General features: G+C 42.5%; 1 protein-coding gene and 1 pseudogene across 1 annotated transcript in view; one reads left to right on the forward strand and one right to left on the reverse strand.

The window, feature by feature from the left end:
- Nucleotides 1-579: 579 nt before the first annotated feature.
- Nucleotides 580-17182, reverse strand: part of GNA14 (G protein subunit alpha 14) — a 150915-nt gene continuing 134312 nt past the window's right edge. Inside the window, exons 3-7 of the mRNA XM_039845393.1 lie at nucleotides 9792-9946; nucleotides 7047-7175; nucleotides 5270-5399; nucleotides 2629-2782; nucleotides 580-1597 (exon numbers count right to left, since the gene is read on the reverse strand). Coding sequence (XP_039701327.1) covers nucleotides 1407-1597; nucleotides 2629-2782; nucleotides 5270-5399; nucleotides 7047-7175; nucleotides 9792-9946 — 759 coding nt within the window. The 3' untranslated portion in view covers nucleotides 580-1406. The remainder of the gene's footprint in view (nucleotides 1598-2628; nucleotides 2783-5269; nucleotides 5400-7046; nucleotides 7176-9791; nucleotides 9947-17182) is intronic.
- On the forward strand, nucleotides 16403-16521 carry LOC120597032 (uncharacterized; annotated as a pseudogene).

Raw genomic sequence — 17182 nt, forward strand, 5'->3', positions numbered from 1 at the left:
CAAAATAGGCCTCCTTGGCGTAAGGATTATTTTTAAGAAACTGACACAGGAAAAACATAGAATTAAATGCCCCATGGTAAGGGAAATTTACATAAAAGAAATCTCCATTTGTGTGTCTCCTTCTCTGCCAGAAAGAGATGAATGACTCCAAATCACAAGAAACTTATCAATGGAGAAGGTGCCCAACTTAAATCTGCAATAGCAACCTGTGCTTTTTTTCGTGGTAACTTCCCTTAACCGGCCTTTCTCATGCCCCCGACATCTTTTGTCTTTAGCTGAAGAAGGTATTTAAGATGGTGGCTTGGGCCATTTCGGGGAATTGCTCAGTCTTCCTGTGTATCTCCCACATATACAGGAGGTATAGATGTTATTAAACTTCTGGGTTTTTTCTCCTGTTAATCTTTTATTACAGGGGGGAGTCTCACCCAGGAACCGATAAGGTAGGGGTAAAATTGTTTTTTCTCTCCAAGGACATTTCAAAAGTCTCTGAGTAGTTAACTCTTGAAGTTACAGCATTTTTCTTCTTAGCAAAATCATAAATCAACCATGAGCTCAAAGAAACACAACGTAATCCAATGCTAATGGCAGAATGGTATATTCTTAGCCTCCTCAGGAAGGCACAGCATACATGGTTCAAACAGCAAAACTGTAGTGGTCATCAGAACTTTGGCAGGGGTTACAATACATTTGTTAAACAATTTGGACTTTTTTAGCTATTTCATAAGTTTCTGAGGCCTGGTAACATACATTGAAATATATACTTTTCACCAATGCAATATATATGCTATCTAGAGCCCATTCACCTTATGTCAGCTTTGGCTTCATGGTGATCAAACTGTGGCAAAACTAAATTAGATGTACTGACAGTCATTAATTTGGCTTAGAAAGTTAACAAAAAGAACCCACTATTTTTAATAAAATTTTGGTGAAATGTTAAAGGCATCATACTTCAGCATAAAGAGAAAAACACTCAAAAAATGCCTCACAATTACAAGATTTAATAACAAGCTTAAAATTCAGCTTTCTTGGGTCTCAAGGCTTGATCTCTAAATTAACAGGCCTCCTTGTTATGTGATTTTAAATGGCTATTAAACACAAATTTAATTTAAAAAAAGTAAATCACAGTAGCTTTTTAAAATTCTATAAAATATCAAAGTCAAAAATTATACAAAGTCAAAAAGTCAAAAGTCAAAAGAAATATAAAAACTATTTTGGAATAAAGACTTTGAAAAAGTTTTGCTAAACTCAAATATCTTACAAGCTCCTTCTCTGTCCTTGTAGCCTGCGTGACAGACTTGGTGCTGCCCAGGGAGCTGGGTCCGGTGATGTCAGAAGCACTCGGAAATAAAACGCAAGGGGCTTGCGAGTCCTGTCTTCTGGTTTTGGCAAGGCGTGGGCAGCAGCTTCTAAACTAGATTGAATTCCCTCAGATTTAGTTGTAGAATTGTGTCTTTCACAGCAGCAAACACAAAGCGGATATTCTCTGTGTCTGTAGCACATGTGAAGTGGGAATAGATGACTTTTTCTTTGTCAGGATTCTGGTCTTGATAAAGCTTCAAGATAAAGTCTCTGGCAGCTTTGACATCCTGCTTTGGTCCTGGTCATGATGTCAGTTAGAGGAATAAAGAAGAAAGATAGCAACTCACCACGAGGTCCTAATCATTTTCAATATGCCCTTGTTCTTATTTGGGATGTTTCTTTGAGCTCTTATTTCTAGAGAATAGTTTACCTGGGGCACTATTATTATGTCTCATTATGAATCTGTAATAGAGCATTTTAAAGTATCTACTGGTATCTAAAATTTATACTTTAAGGTAATTTGTTGAAAAATAATGACCCAATTAATTTTTACTGATTCGGACCACTTGTGAAGAGAGAATTTTTATTAACTCCAGCAGCCAGAAGTGGGTGAGGAGAGGGAAAAGGAAGAACATGGGAGCTAACGTTATCGGGCACCCAAGTCTGACTTTAAAGTTTGTGGGCTCTATACTACAGGGCCCATGCGGATAATAAAAGGAGAGTGCTAAAACACTACTCCTCTCTAAACATCAATGTCAAAGTTAGTAATATTTGAGATCTCCGGTACCAGAAATAATAAGCAATAAGGCATAAACTCTCCTGCTTTGGATCAGTCATGTATATAAAGAACCTCAGTGTCTACCCTGTATCTGGCAAAGGGCTGCTACACTCTAACCTACACAGAAGTGCCAGGTGCTTCTGGCAGTAGGAACGCAAAGGTAAGTCAAGCACAGTCTCTGCCCTCAGGAACTACTACCTGGGGAGAGGGCTGAGTGAGCATGGTGAGCCCAGGGAGCATAAGGGAGGCACACCTGCTGTGGAGGAGGTAGGAGGTGAGGGTCAGAAGGACTTCCCACAGGAGAGGGTGCCTGAGCTGGGTCTTGGCAAATGAAGTAGAGTCAGCAAAAGGAGTTGGCAAGTGTATTCCAGGCACTGGGAGAAGCATGTGTAGAGGCACTGAGGCAAGAACACAGAATGAGGCAACTGAGCTTCCCTTCAAAGGTGGGGGAATGGTGAGAAGGCCTGTTAGAGGCAGATCAGGGAGGCCCCTGGGAGCCACGTTAAGAACTCTGGACTGATACTAGCAAGGTCAGCGAGATGGACACTTACCTGTATATTGTGGAAAATAGCTAATTAGATGAGAGTACATGATTTTCTCTTCCAGAAGATCCTTCTTGTTTAAGAACAAAATCACAGACGAGTTCAGAAACCAGGGGTAAGTGATAATGGTTTTAAATAAGGCTTTGCTCTCTTCCATGCGGTTCTGAGAAACAAGGCACTTAGGGTTAACTTGAAAGAAAAGCAATACTTTGGAAACATGCCCTTCCCTGCTTCCATCCATCTGTCCTCCTCCCACCCAGCTCTAGTCTCGGGCCCCTGTCTTTGCTGAAGCAGGTGAGCACGTGGGGCCCCTCAGGGCACCAGGCCTCTCGCCTCTATTTCCCCCACCCTCTCATTGATCACCCCTTCTGGATCATCTCTCCTGTAGCACCCTGACTCTTCCCCAGCCCTAACCTAACAGGTAAGGATATAAAAAGGGCTTCTGCGCAACTTGGAAAAAGAAGGTTCACACCTATATTTGAGAAGTTTTCTGTAATTATTGGGATTACCGAGTAGAGGAAGTTCACAGCTTTAGATCTGAGACACCCAGTTTATTGAGTGTGGGGCTCCAGACTGCATGTCAAGAATCAGGTGACGATGAGGGGAAGGTAGGCTCTTCCAGCAGAGAAGGGAACTAACGCGACTGAGCACCTGTGCCACGCTTTGCATGCAGGTAATACAGGTGAGCTCTACAAGGGGAACAGGGTCCCCACGTTAAGGACGAGCATACTGTATTGTTCACAAAATTTAAGTACTTTCCCAAACCTGTATAATAGTAGCATCTAGTGGAAATTATGTAGAAGGACAGTAAAATTTCTGAACATTAGGCATTGGCAAGAAAATACTAAATATTCCTAATTTATGGATCGCAAGCAGACAAGCACATATAAATCTCATCTGGTGATAATAACTGTCCTCTAGCCTTCTCAAGTATTTCTGGGAGGAAACAAACAAAAACTTCCCTTTGGCGAGAGAAGTGGTCAGACTGAAATCAAAGTTCTGAGGGACATGCCATAAATCTCTATTTCCCTCCAACTCCCAGACACATGGGCTCATTCTCCTGCTGAGTACATTTTGAGGGATTAAGATCTGGAATTTGTTACCAGAAAGGTAACACCTTAATGTTTTTAAAGCTTCTTTAAAATTTATAACCATCTCCAAGGAAATACAATATATGAGAAAACAATCCCTATACGGCGTAATGAGTGGCTGTAACACATACCTATGCAACCAGGAGAGAAAAGTCTGGAGTGGCAACCACTTAATTTTTCTCCAAATACTTTGTGATTTTTTTTTTTAGGCGAGGAGAAAATGTTTAATCACATAAGACTGAAGGGAGTTGTCCCTTGCACACCTAATATTTCGAGTTTCCTAAAAAACATCATAGGTAATTCCTTAGACAAATGTGGAGCTAGTTTTTCATATTGATAACTTGAGGCTTTTTAAAAAAAAAAAAATTTTCTGCTGTAAGAGTTGGGTGGCAGCCAAGATTTCTGTTCTTTGCACAATGACACTAGCAAACGGGTTAATCTTCCACTAATTAGCAAAGTAACTGCTCCTCCTTTCCAGAGAAAAGCTTGCTCTCAAGAAAAACAAGATGAGTTGTCCACAGTTATTGCCTAATCCTGGACAGAGTTCTTTATTGATTTACTTGTATGCCCTAGAAACAAGAGACATTTTTCTAAAAGGTCGAGAGGACTTGTGAAGGGTAGGGGAAAAGACGATGGGAAGAGAATGGTATCTCACAGCAAATACCCCCAGTTTCACAAAGAAGTGACTGATGGTTCACATCACTTTCCTGACAGATCCAGCTAATGGACTTCGACCCAGCCAGTGGAATGGCAGCTCTGCAGAGGACACTGAATTCCTGACTGGGATGGATCCGTCCCAGCTGCCCCGAGCAAGTCCCTTCCACAGGAAGTGAAGTGCAGATGCTGTCCCAGAACAGCTCCAAGATGGAGCATCACTCCCCATGCCAACTCAGCTAGAGACCGAATGGGGGAGCACCGTGGGCCATGGAGGTTGGGAAGCCTGTTCTCAAGTAAAGGTTATTAGAAATAGCATTGCTAAACTTTGTACGTGAGCATACCTGGGAAGCCTGGAAAAGATACCCCCAACTCAAACCAAGGAATATGACTCGATTGCGGGGTCCAAAAGATGGTAATTTTGAAAACTCCCAGGGGATTTCAGTACACAGCCAAGACTGAGAACTAGTGCTTTTGAGTGGCTCCACCCCTGACAGTACATTAGATGAGATCCCTGCTCGGCCGCACGCACCAATTAAATCAGAATCTTGGGCTGGACCCAGACACCAGATTTACTTTTAAGGTCCTGAGGAATCCCATTGTGCGTCCAAGTTTGAGAACCAGGTTTCCAGGTCAGTGATTCTCAAATTTTCATGTTTAGGTGAATTACCTGGGATCTTGTTAAAATATAGATTCTGATTGATTTGGCTTGTGGTGATTCAGTAGGTCTATTTCTGACAAGCACCCAAGTATGTCTGTTGTTGCTGGTCCACAGACTACACTTTGAATAGTAAGATGATTTAATCTCAGGAATAGAGTCTAATGCCAGAGCTGGCTGGCTTCTAGCAAACTGCAGAAATAGGTCTCTATCCTCCACAGCTAACCAAACTCCCCACCCAACATACCTCATTGTCACACTCAGCTAGGACCTGGTCGTATTCACTCAGAGCAACCAAAAAGATAATGGAAGTGACGCTCTCAAAGCAGTGAATCCATTTCCGTCTTTCAGATCGCTGGCCACCAACGTCTACCATCCTGTTTGATAGAAACACAGATCACTCAAAAGCTGGAATACGTGACTCTTTGGAGAAAAAGGACTTAAATCATTGTACCACGGAAATCGACACGTTTTAGAGTCCTCAGTAATTTTTAAGAGTGAAAAGGGGTCCTGAGATTAAAATGTTTGAGCACCGATGCTTTAGGCAGTGAGGAGCCCACAGAAGTTTCCTAGTAAGGAGGCACAGAATATAAGTGAAGTTACCGAAAACAGATGCGCAGAGGTCACCCAGGTGGAGCCCGCATGGGGACACTGGTTAGGAAGCTGCTGCAATACTCTAAGCCACAAAGGGGCAGAAAGGCAAGCAGCCTTCTAGGTCCACTCAGCTTCCTCAAGGCCTTTGCCCCCTTTCTGTTTTCATGCTCTTCTAACTTATTCACAAGTCCTTTCTCCATTAGGTGGATACACCCCTTCTTCCCTATAGAGATCTGTAAGTGCCCTCTGTCCAATATGGAAATCCAAAGTGTCTGCGGGAAAAATATCAGGGACTCATAGCCAAAGGATTGATCACAAGCTCGAATGCTACAGGAGTCAGGCAGTTTATGAAATTGGGTCGAGTGGGCCTCTGCAAAGTAGAAAAGCATGCACTTTGAGAGTGCCAGGGGCCCACTCTCTAAAGGGCTGACTGCTACACAACTGTAGTCAACCGCTGCAGGACAAAAATGGAGGCTTACTACAACCAGACCCTCCAACTTTTCGAAAGAAACTAAATACCAAACGTTTTAAGTGAAATAGCCCAGTTTTTAAATGTTGGCTCAAAAGGTTTTTAAAACACAAAGTGCGCCAAAGAGAATACATTTGTGGACCAGGTACAGGTTTCGAAAACATTGATTCTGAAAAGATTTAGATAAATTCATGGGTGCACAACACAGGAGATGTGCTCACAAAGATGCAAATTTTCCGAGCGCTCAACCACAGGGCTCCCCCATTGCTCCAGAAGCACTGAGCTATATAATGGGGTTACAGACAGGATCTGGGCGTGACAGGACTGGACTTCTGTCGTCTCAACTAGGAAAGCATGTATAATATCTATTAGGAGGAACAAGGGAACTAATGGATATTAAAGTGCTTTGAAATTTGCAGTGCTATGCATATGTAGTACGTTATTTTTTTGCCATAATTAAATGCAATCTACTTAAGTCATCCTAAAGTATTTCCTCTATTTATATGTAAACATAGATTTTTACACAGCTGTATAACAGTTTACATATATATTATCTTACATAATTCTCAATACACATTTATGTATTGATTCTTAGTTTTTTTAAGGATAAATCTTGGAGAATGAAATAAAAGGGAAGAGAAATAGTCAGTTCTAGGGAAAAAACATCAGTATAGTCAATTTGTGGGTTACAGAAGCACATGTGTACGTGTGTGTGTGTATCATAAGAATCATCCCAGACATCAGTGAGGAAGACTCTTCATCTTTACGGGGAATTTTAAGGTGAGGTCCTCTCAATAGGAACACTTGAGACCTACCACAATTCTAAATACCCTGTGATGGCGAGGGCTCTATTGCCCTAAAAGATACAACTCCTTTTAGGAATAAAACATTTAAGAATCTTTTTAGGGACTTCCAAGCCTGGACAGATTCTTAATGGACCATGTCAGAGAGACATTCTTACCGAAAGATGATGTTTTCCAAGTCAAACGGATACTCGATGATGCCGGTCGTGGGCACTCGAACACGAAGCACGTCTTGCTGCGTTGGCACGAATGAGGGCATGGCAATCCGGTCAATGTCAGTCAGGTAACTGTGACATTAGAGGACAAGGTGCTGAGCCTCGTTTTAGAGAAGGGAGATGTGTCCATCCCACTCCCGGGAAGTCACCCCGACTCAGAGTGACCCCCACTCAGATTCATGCGTTCCATCAGTGACCCAGAGCCAACATTCCAGCCCTCATCCAACTGTTTTGGAGAGAATATGGATCAGAAGCTTCACGAGCCTTTAGGGAACTCTGTGGATGACTCCATCTCTTCCTCCTCGTTCTAAGCTCGATCACTATCTAGCCAGTGAGAGAGAGAGCAAGGCCAGGAAGGAATGGAATCTGATCTCTGGTCTCTCATCTGACTTCCTTCCAAAGGCCCCTCCCCCCTCCGACACTTGCCCTCATCCAAAATATAAAATGTAGATGATGTTCTTGAACAATTTTTTCAATGAATTAGTTTCTAAGAAAATATAAAGGCATAAAATAGGCCAATGAGAAGTTCTTTCAAAAACAAAACAAGAAAAAGTTTTTCTGTTACACTGGGAAATTAAACATCTAAAATAAACCCAAAACTTGTCTTGGATTGTTTGGGGCCATATATTAGAGCCCTGAGCTTAAAACATACCACTTTCCTGTGGTAAAACAAAAGGACACTTTTTAAAAAATAATTTAAAGCCTTTACAAAAGGCATTTTTGAGTAAAATAACTGTAACTCCGGCCCTGGCCACTGAGTGACAAGAGTTGGTGATTCGGAGCCCCATGCAAACTGAGGCTGGGCCTGCCTTCTCCCTGCACAGGCGGAGCCAACTAGTTTTGAGCAGGTGGCATGAAGGGGAAACCAAACGGTAACAAGCTAACAGCATTCACTGCACAGCCACTCCCCAGGGCCTTCACAGAAGCAAACCACTGAAGCGGCCTGCTTGCGACCCACTCCCTGTGCCCCATACCTGACCCCAAGGCTATCGCCACTGACTGTGTGTGATTTTTTTTTTTACTTAGACCCATCTCGTTCCACCAGAATGTTAATGTTCCTTGCCCTTAGCGCTAGTTGTACCTGCCACGCTTACCATGGTGCCTGATCCATAGCAGGCACACATGAAGTTTTTGTGAAATGAATGCCTGTCCAAATAAGCAGATAGGACTAGCAGAACAGATGACAACCAGTGACCTGGACCAAGGAAATGCACAAGTACGTCAAGTCTCACCAGTTCCGGAGGAGGAGTAACTGTCTAGGTTCATTTTCTCTGCTGTAACTCTGTCCACCACCCTGCCCCTCCCCACGTTCCTCTCAAACTTGCCCCAGTTTTCAAGGCTCCACCAAATTTTAAAGCAGTTCCCGTGGATCATTTCCAAATGGGCCTACATTGAGAGCCTCAGCCACTCCCCAGGGCCTTCACAGAAGCAAATGACACTAGGCTGTCTCAGAGACAGGCCTTGGCCAACTTGGAGGGTGGGGCAGGGGAACTGTCCCTGGCTCCCCAGCTGTCAAAGACAGTCTGCCTTTCTCCTTGGGACACTGCTTCCCTTCAGGCACTTTTCTGTGGGACTTCTTTTATTTCCTTTTTCTGTTTTGCACCTAAATGTTCCTGAACTTGGATTGGTTGTGCCAACCAGGATTAAAGGATTAAACACTCAGCCTGGGACAAAAGCCAAGAAGAGGTCCAGTGAAACCGAGGGTAGGATTCCAGTTTCCTTTCCTGCTCACTTTTCACTGCCTGTCCAGATGATGGAGTGAATCACCCACCCACTCCAGCTTGGAAGGCAATGACTGCACCTGAAGGGAAAGGGACATCTTCAGAAGGGATTTTGGGGCCCTCAGAAGATGGAAGATGACATGGTCCAAGGGAGGAAAGAGCTGAGCTGCAGAGGGAGGACTCACCATCCTCTTTTCGAGAACTATGATTAAACTATTTGCCCAGTGATCTGGCTGATGGAGGCACAGCCCCAGGAAATTCTTAAGAAAATAAAACTTGTGATCTCCCTGGAAGGGTTTGCATGCAGGACCATATATTTCTCTTTCCTTAAAAGGTAACATTTAAAACTAGAGCTTTATGGATCGAAATATAGTGTATGTGCCTTTGCGAGTTATTAATAAACAAAGGGCACCAGGACTGAGTTTCTACGGGTAATGGGCCGGGAGAGCTGCTCTTGCCCACTAGAGGGCAGCACAAGATCAGCCACCGATGGGGCCTAGTGCATTGCGGCCTAAACTCTGATTTTAGATTTTAGGATAATTGGACCTGGAATCTACTGATCAGGAAACCAGAAGGCAGAGGGATATAGAGAGGAGGAAAGTAGAAGCCAAAAGCAGATGTAGTCCTTATTTGTCAGATCATTTCGGCACTCCAAATGAGATCAGTTCTACCAAAGGAACCCCACCTTTGATTTACTCTCTCATTGAGAAGAAGCACAGAGGCTCAGGACGTGGTGAGGAAAGGCAGCTATGGGCGGGGAGAGAGACCTGGGGTCCACAGGGGGACTGAAGGTTTTAGGAGGTGGGAAGAGATGCACCAAGAAGATGGGGATACAGACTAGCGGGAAGGAGGTGGTGTTGCCACTAGAAGCAGCTCCTTTCTCCCCAGTGAAAAGCATCTCTTAAGAATATGTAGCATGCTTGCCCGAAAGCCCCTTGGGCAGCCGCGCCCGGGGCTCTGTACTCACTATTTGGCAGAGTCTGACAGCTGGTATTCCCTCCTCCTGTCATAACACTCCTGGATTCCTGGGTCCAGCCACAGCTGCTTGATGGCCTCCACCTGGTCCCTGGAGAGCGCAACGATTTTGTCCACTTCTACTTCTCTGATTATCTGGGCGTTTTCCTACTCAAAGGAAAGAGAACCTTTCCTTAGTCATAGGAAAGGAAGCTAACCCTGACTCGGGGATAAGACTTGCCCTGGTTCATGGATTAGGAAAGATCCCCCTAGGTGTTGAGGGTGTGGTATGTGCCCTCTGCAGGGCTGCTCACAGCCAAGCCCCTCAGCTGCAGCCATGTTGCGTGGAGATGATGTATCTGTAAGTCGGTGGACAGAACTACAGGACACAACACCTGTGGCTTTCAGCCCTAGCCATACCCCGGGGCCAGTTTCACCAGCATTCAACACCCCGTAGTGAATAGAGAAACACTGGACGAGTGATCATAATGGTACTAACGAACTTTACTTCCTCATTACTCATTTGAATATCTGCATAGCCAATGGAGCAATTTAAAAATAACTGTTATTGTCAGTGGGAATCCAAGGATGGGGTGGTAGAAGTGGGTGGAAGCAATGAGGGATGGATTTTTTTTTTTTTAACTTTTTAAAAATTAAGTTTGTGTAGTAACATTGGTTAATACGATTATATAATTTTCAGGTGTACATTATAATTTCACATCTGTATATTCTATTGTGTGTTTACCATCCAAAGTCCAGTTTCCTTCCTACCCTATATTTGACCCCCTCCCTTCTACCTCCCCGCTCCTCACCCACCCCTTACCCTCTGGTAACCACTAGTCTACAGACCATGTCCATGAGTCTCCATTTGTCCTGTTCATTTGTTGCTTTTAGGTTTATATCCCACATATAAGTGATATCATGTGATTTTCAACTTTTTCTGTCTGGCTTATTTTGCTTAGCGTGATTGAGAGTGGATTTTCTTTAGAGCAGGGGTCCTCAACCTCTGTGGCACAGACCGGTACTGGTCCATGCTTGTTAGGAACCGGGCCGCACAGCAGGAGGTGAGTGGCAGGTGAGCGAGCAAAGCTTCATCTGTATTTGCAGCTGCCCCCTAGAGCTAGCATCACTGCCTCAGCTCCACCTCAGATCATCATCAGGTATGCATTAGATTCTCATAGGAGCACCGGTCCCCGGTGCCAAAAAGGTTGGGGACTGCTGCTTCAGGGGATTGAAAAACAATAGTAACCAACTGATCGCCAGTCTGCTTTTTCCTTTCTCCATTATTAAAAAAAAATTTTTTTAATAGACTTTTTTTTTTAAAGCAGTTTTAGGTTTTCAGCAAAACTGAGCACAAAGTACAGAGTTCTCACACAGTCTGTTTTTTAATTATCACGTGTCACTGATAAAACTCCCACTTGGGAGAACCACTCCCATTGCAACCTCACCCTCCCATGCCACTGATTGCTATACTGTTATTTATTATTACCATCATTAATAAATAATTATTGCTCTAATACTATTGCCATATTATTTCAGTAATTAAGATCATTATTACTGCAATTATTACTATTATAGCACTTACCATTTACTGTCCGCTTAAATGTGCCAAGGGTTCTACATGCACTATCTCATTTAATCAATGGAAGGCTAAGACAAGACCAGAAATCTTTCCAGACATTAGCAAATGAAAATGATAAGGCTGGCCTGCATCTACAACACATCCATGTGTTGGTCCTGGAAACTCAGCATCTCATCCTTGGCTGCAAGACATTCCTGCCACAAGAGACAGGAGCCTGGCCTTTTCTTTGCTCTCCCATCTTGCCACATCTCACAGCAATTACATCACGCAGAGCTGGCTATTCACTTGCAGCCATGAGTCAGTAAAGGATCCATTTGACAGCTATGATCTCCTCAAGTACATATGGTACCCCCTACGAAGTTGTTCTTACCTTTCATTGCTCATTCTCATTAATAGTCCAACAAGAAGCCAGAGAATAGAGAGATCTAGATTCACCTGTCTCGAGCACAACCAAGTGCTGTCATGAGATCAGCATGACTTCGTACCACATCCGTCACAAGAGCAGATATAAACTCTTCCCCTAGACTGCGGATCGTCAGGCAGGTAGATTCTCAAACAAGATCAAGGCAGAGTGGTTTAGTGGAAAGTGTCCTGGATGGGGGAATCGAGACCCTGAGTTCTAAGTAGTGCACTTGGGACTTTTAAGGATCTCACCAAGCTACCTGCCTCAGCATCCTCATTTGTAAAAGGAGCCAGTGATTTTCAGAAGAACCCAAATGTAAGTAGAATTAGCCTTATTATTGTATCAGGTACTTAATATTTGTTTGCAAAACAGGACACACTGATGGCTCTTAAGCCATGATTTCTAACCCTGCCCACTGGCACATTTCTGCACCATCTGCTCTATTCTCAGCCAGAGAGAATAATAAATGAAGAACCTGGACAGTTTTTTTTGTGTGTGTGTGGAAAAGAGGGCTGTCTCCCACTTCCTCTCCTCCTCTCACCACTTTTCCTCTTCCCAAAAGGATCAGATGGTCTCTCCTCACCCCGTGCTTAACTCTACCCTCTAAATTTAAAGCATATGTTTTCCTCTCTGTCTTCGTGACAAGTCAAGAAATGCCATAAGAGCAGAGCCATTGTCATTGTTCCATATATCCCAGAACCTGGGGCAGTGTCTAGCAAATACCAGGTGCCCATCTATTGATGTAGGCACCCAATAAACATTTGTAGCATTCATAAAAATGTATCTGACAGAAAATCACAAGGAAATAACAGCAAAAGTATGCTAGGGTAGGACAGAAGCCTCTGCTGGTCACAGAGCACAGGAGCATGGGACAGGAAAGTCTCTCAGAGGAGAAAACGCTCTGGTGACTCATGGCCAATTTGTCTTTTTCACTCTGTCCCTGGAGGCAGTCAGCATCTTTGCTTTTTAGGTGACTGCCTCTTAATCTGCTCTCCTAAATTTAACTATTAAATTCAGCTTAACTGCTAAGAGATAGTGCTGTAAGAATCAACAAGGGTGTTACAAATATTTCAACCTTTTCTCCTCACAAATGCGCTGTAGGATTGTACTCTGCAGTGAATGAAATGTAAGCAGAAACAACATTTATCCCTTTTAGGAAGAAACTTTAGTCGCTCAGGAAGCCTGGCTGATGGAGGCTGCATTTTTGTCTCATGACAGTCACCACATCGGATGAAAGGGAATGTCGTAAATTACTCACTAGCTCTTTAATGAGTAGAGACCCCCGCACACACCATATTGCATATGTAGCCTGAGTGAGAAATCAACTTTTATGGTGTTAAGCTGAACTTTGGGGGCAATTTGTTACTGCAGCATAAGTTACTCCATCCTGACTGACACATGTTGCAATGGATAAACCCAGCATCTGGCTCTTCCAATAGACAGAAAAAGTGGATCCCAGTCAAATATCACAGAGGAACGCAGGCTTCTACATACACTGCTGGGGAATGGAATTTGGGGAAAGACATAGACCTAAGCTTTCAGCCAAGAAAGACATTTTGTCTGTTCAACCAAGTGGAGAGACTTAGGGAAGTGGAGATCTCACTTAAAGGAAGAAGAGAACTCAGTCTCCTTGGAAAACCAACAAAGGGACTAGGGTTTGGAACAGACTGAACTCAAAGGGCCCAAAGTATTCCAGTTTTGAGGATTCCTGATAAGCTCTCCCACTTATCAAGATCATTTTTTAAACTTCTGATTTAAAATAATTTATGACATAAAAATGTGGAGAAAATAGTACAAGAGTTCCTCTATGCCTTTCAAGACTGCCCAAATGTTAATCTGCTGCCTTGATTTATCATTCATCCTTTCTCCCTCCAAGTGTGTGTGTGTACACATGCACATACTTTTTTTCTGAAATATTTGTCAGGAAGTTGCAGGCACAGTGCCTCTTTAAGATTTCACTGTGATTTCCTTAAAAACAAGGATATTCGCTTATGTAATCACAGTGTAATGTTGACAAATCAGGAAAATCACATTGACACAATATAGTAATCTTCAGACATTATCCAAAATTTGCCAATTTTCCTATTAGTGTCCTTTATCTGCCCAATGTTGGATCACATAATGCTGTTGTCTCTTTAGTCTCCATTTATCTGAAAAGTTTCTGCAGTCAGAGAAGTTGCTCTTGTCACTCTGATCGAGAATGGCCTGACAAGGATATGTTCTTTAGTCACATGTCATCATAAGGATAGCTAGTAGAGTGGCACAGCCAAGATCCAGAGAATGTTCTAGGGACAATTACTATGAAGAGAAGGAGGAATGAGGAAGAGAATGACCTGTTTTTTAAATGCATTTTACTGAAATATGAGATGAATGACTTTTGTGGAGCAGGTTCTTGAACATCATCATTTAGGTCAACGTCATTTCATTATTACATTGATGAGATGATGTTGGAACTTAACTCCTGTTTTTATCAATTAGCCTATGGTAAAATTGGTTTTGTTACACGTCATTTCACTTGAAGTCTCAGAACCTATAGGCAGCGTTAAGTGAAGACTTACTGTACACTGTTAACAATGTGGGGTTTGGGACATATTCTCCTCTGACCGGCTAAATCGTGTCATACACAGAAGCATGGGCATTTTGATGGGCCTTTCAAACTACCTCTACAGTGCGCACCCTCTAAGAGCAGGAGGCCCCTTATACAATGTGGGGACAGTTTTGTGTCATTTGAGACTGGGTTCTTCATCTCATGAAAATAGTGGAAGAAAAGTTGTAAGAGAATCAGGTTTAGGGACATGTGACTTGGGTTGGGGACATGCTATGTCTGAGGTGGACAACATTAAAGTGTTGGAAAATGGGTCTGTAGTTCACGGGAGAGTCATAGGCAAGAGGAGCACATTGAATTGAAATCACCGAACACTCCGCTTCATTCAAAACAAAGAAAACTCACAAAGGAGTAAAGATTACAGGAGCGAATTCAGCAGATACACAAACATGACCAGTTTCTCAAACACTGACCTATGTGGCTTTTCCTATTTTCCTTTCTCAAACAAAACCACCATTTTTGCTGCTCTGAAAGAGGAACACGGAAAACAGATGTCCCGCATGTGTGTTTCGCTCAGAAATTCCCAGGGCGACAGTGAAAGGAGCTGCTCATGAAGTGGCGCCTTGCTGGTTTTACACATGGATCCACGGTTGCCTGGGTGACAGATCCTGTCAAGCCCAGCAAGCCCCTCTGGCTGGAATCCAGAGCCCAGCGGGCAGCCGAGTTCTCCACCAGATCCTCACTGGGAAAGACTCCCCCCACTCCCTACACCCCGTTAACCACCCAGGGCATCAGGGCCCGGAGCTTTCTCTCCAAAACTGACTTTCTCACTGACTCAGGGAGATTCTTCCCCAATGAGGGAGCCAGTTCTTATTCTTGCATCGGATATTTAAGCGTTTTCATTCATTAACATTCTAGGTGATAAAAAAAAATGAATTTATAATAGTTCAAGCATCTACTGTCTGTCATATGTAATACCTATGAACTTCGCAAGCTTTGTGAAAACAAGTGAGATTAAAATAAAATATGATTAAAAATGTAAGTTCCCTGTAACAGTATTTCTGACTTTTGTACAATCACCCCTACTTTTTTTTAACATCTACATCAAGATCCAGAATTACACTACCTATCCTATTAAACAAAAATTATGAAGTAAAATTACAGTGTTCCATAATCATCACCTTTTAAAGCATCTAAAACATTATAAAGAAAATGCTAGTCAACCATGCTAGAGAAAGCAGCTTTCTCTACAGAAAATGAACGAGGAACTTCTGCTTCTGGTAAAGGAAGACTAGGAAATTTGGATCAACTCTTCTAAGGACAGCTAAAATGGTAGACAAAATGTTTTCAAAAATATGCTCAAAAATATTGGAAAACTAATGAAATAGTAAATAATTGCTGGGCCAGAATACAAGAAACGATGGCATGCAAGGAGGTGAAACTGGCTGTGGGAAGCCTTTCTCTCTGGGGGTTCTGCTTATTCTGGAAGGGGTGCTTGTGAGGTTGAGCAGCTCCTCTTTCAACAGCACAAAGCTAGGGTGCTAGGGATTGAAGTTTAAGGGTCAGCAAGAGCAAAAAGCCCTTAGAAGTCCTCTGGCTCTGGACTGGAATCCCAAAGAGCAGCCCTTTGGGGGTTGTGATTTAGCTTGGAATCATCACAATCTCAGAACTGAATATCCCCAGCACCTAGCAGAAGAAAGGAAATTCCTTTTTGGAGTTTGGATTATAACATCTTCCCCATCCTCAAATTATTGGTGGTCAGCACTCCAACCAAAATAACCAAGCATAATAAGAAATGGCAACTCCCAAAAAAGGCAACGAGTAAAAAGATGGAAAAAGATATACCATGTAAACATTAACCCAAAGGAAGCTGGAGTCTCTCTATTAATATAAAGTAGATGTGAATTTTTATTTATCAACAATATCTCAATAAAGATGAAAAACATAGACTTTAAGGTTAAAACAGCTAGAGATAGGGAAATATTTCAAGTGACAAAAAGATTTGGAAAGACAATAGTTATAAAGTTCTATGAGGCTAATAACATAGGCTCAAAATCTATAGAGCAAAATTTCTTAGATCTAAATGGCAGAATAGTCTACGGTCATGCCACCCTGAACAAGCTCGATCCCATCTGATCTCAGAAGCTAAGCAGGGTTGGGCCTGATTAGTACTTGGATGGGAGACCACCTAGGAGGACCAGGTACTATAGGCATAAAAAATAAAAATAAGGGATTGTAAGCTGACAAGATCCTTGCAATCTGTGAGGTCAACCAAGGGTTGCCTCACCTAAAATAAACAAACAAATAAAATTTTAAAAATAAAATAAATAAAAATAAATGGCAGAATAGACAAATCTTTACCTTACAGGAAATGTTAATGTAACCCTCAGTAACTGATAGAATAAAGAAACAATATTCAGCAAAGATACAGACGATTCAAACATCATGATCAGCAATTTGACCTTACCAACACATGTAGAGCCCAATATTCAAAATAACTAGAAAGATACTGTTTTCAAGCACATCTAGAATATTTACAAAAGTGACCATTTACTTATCAAGTTTTCATGTAAAAACCTTGCAGTTTTCCAGCTTCTTTTGGTCAGACTCCAGATTCTTTAGGGGCACACTTACTATTGGCCACCCTGCCACCAGCCCACTCCACTCACAATGCAGGCTTCTGAATACTGAACCACAGGTCTACAGCCACCCAGGTTTCTCCTCGTAGAAAGGCAATCTTCTACTACACTTAGAAAGCAGTTTTGTCTAACCCAATTCAAGATTCAAAAGAAATCTTTATTTCTACTCCAATATTTGTCCTCTTCCTCCTCATCTTTCCTCTAACAAACAGAATTCACTGGTCACAAAGTGTTG

This window comes from Pteropus medius, unplaced genomic scaffold (genome assembly GCF_902729225.1).
Source record: "Pteropus medius unplaced genomic scaffold, Ma_sr-lr_union100, whole genome shotgun sequence".
Taxonomy (NCBI): domain Eukaryota; kingdom Metazoa; phylum Chordata; class Mammalia; order Chiroptera; family Pteropodidae; genus Pteropus; species Pteropus medius.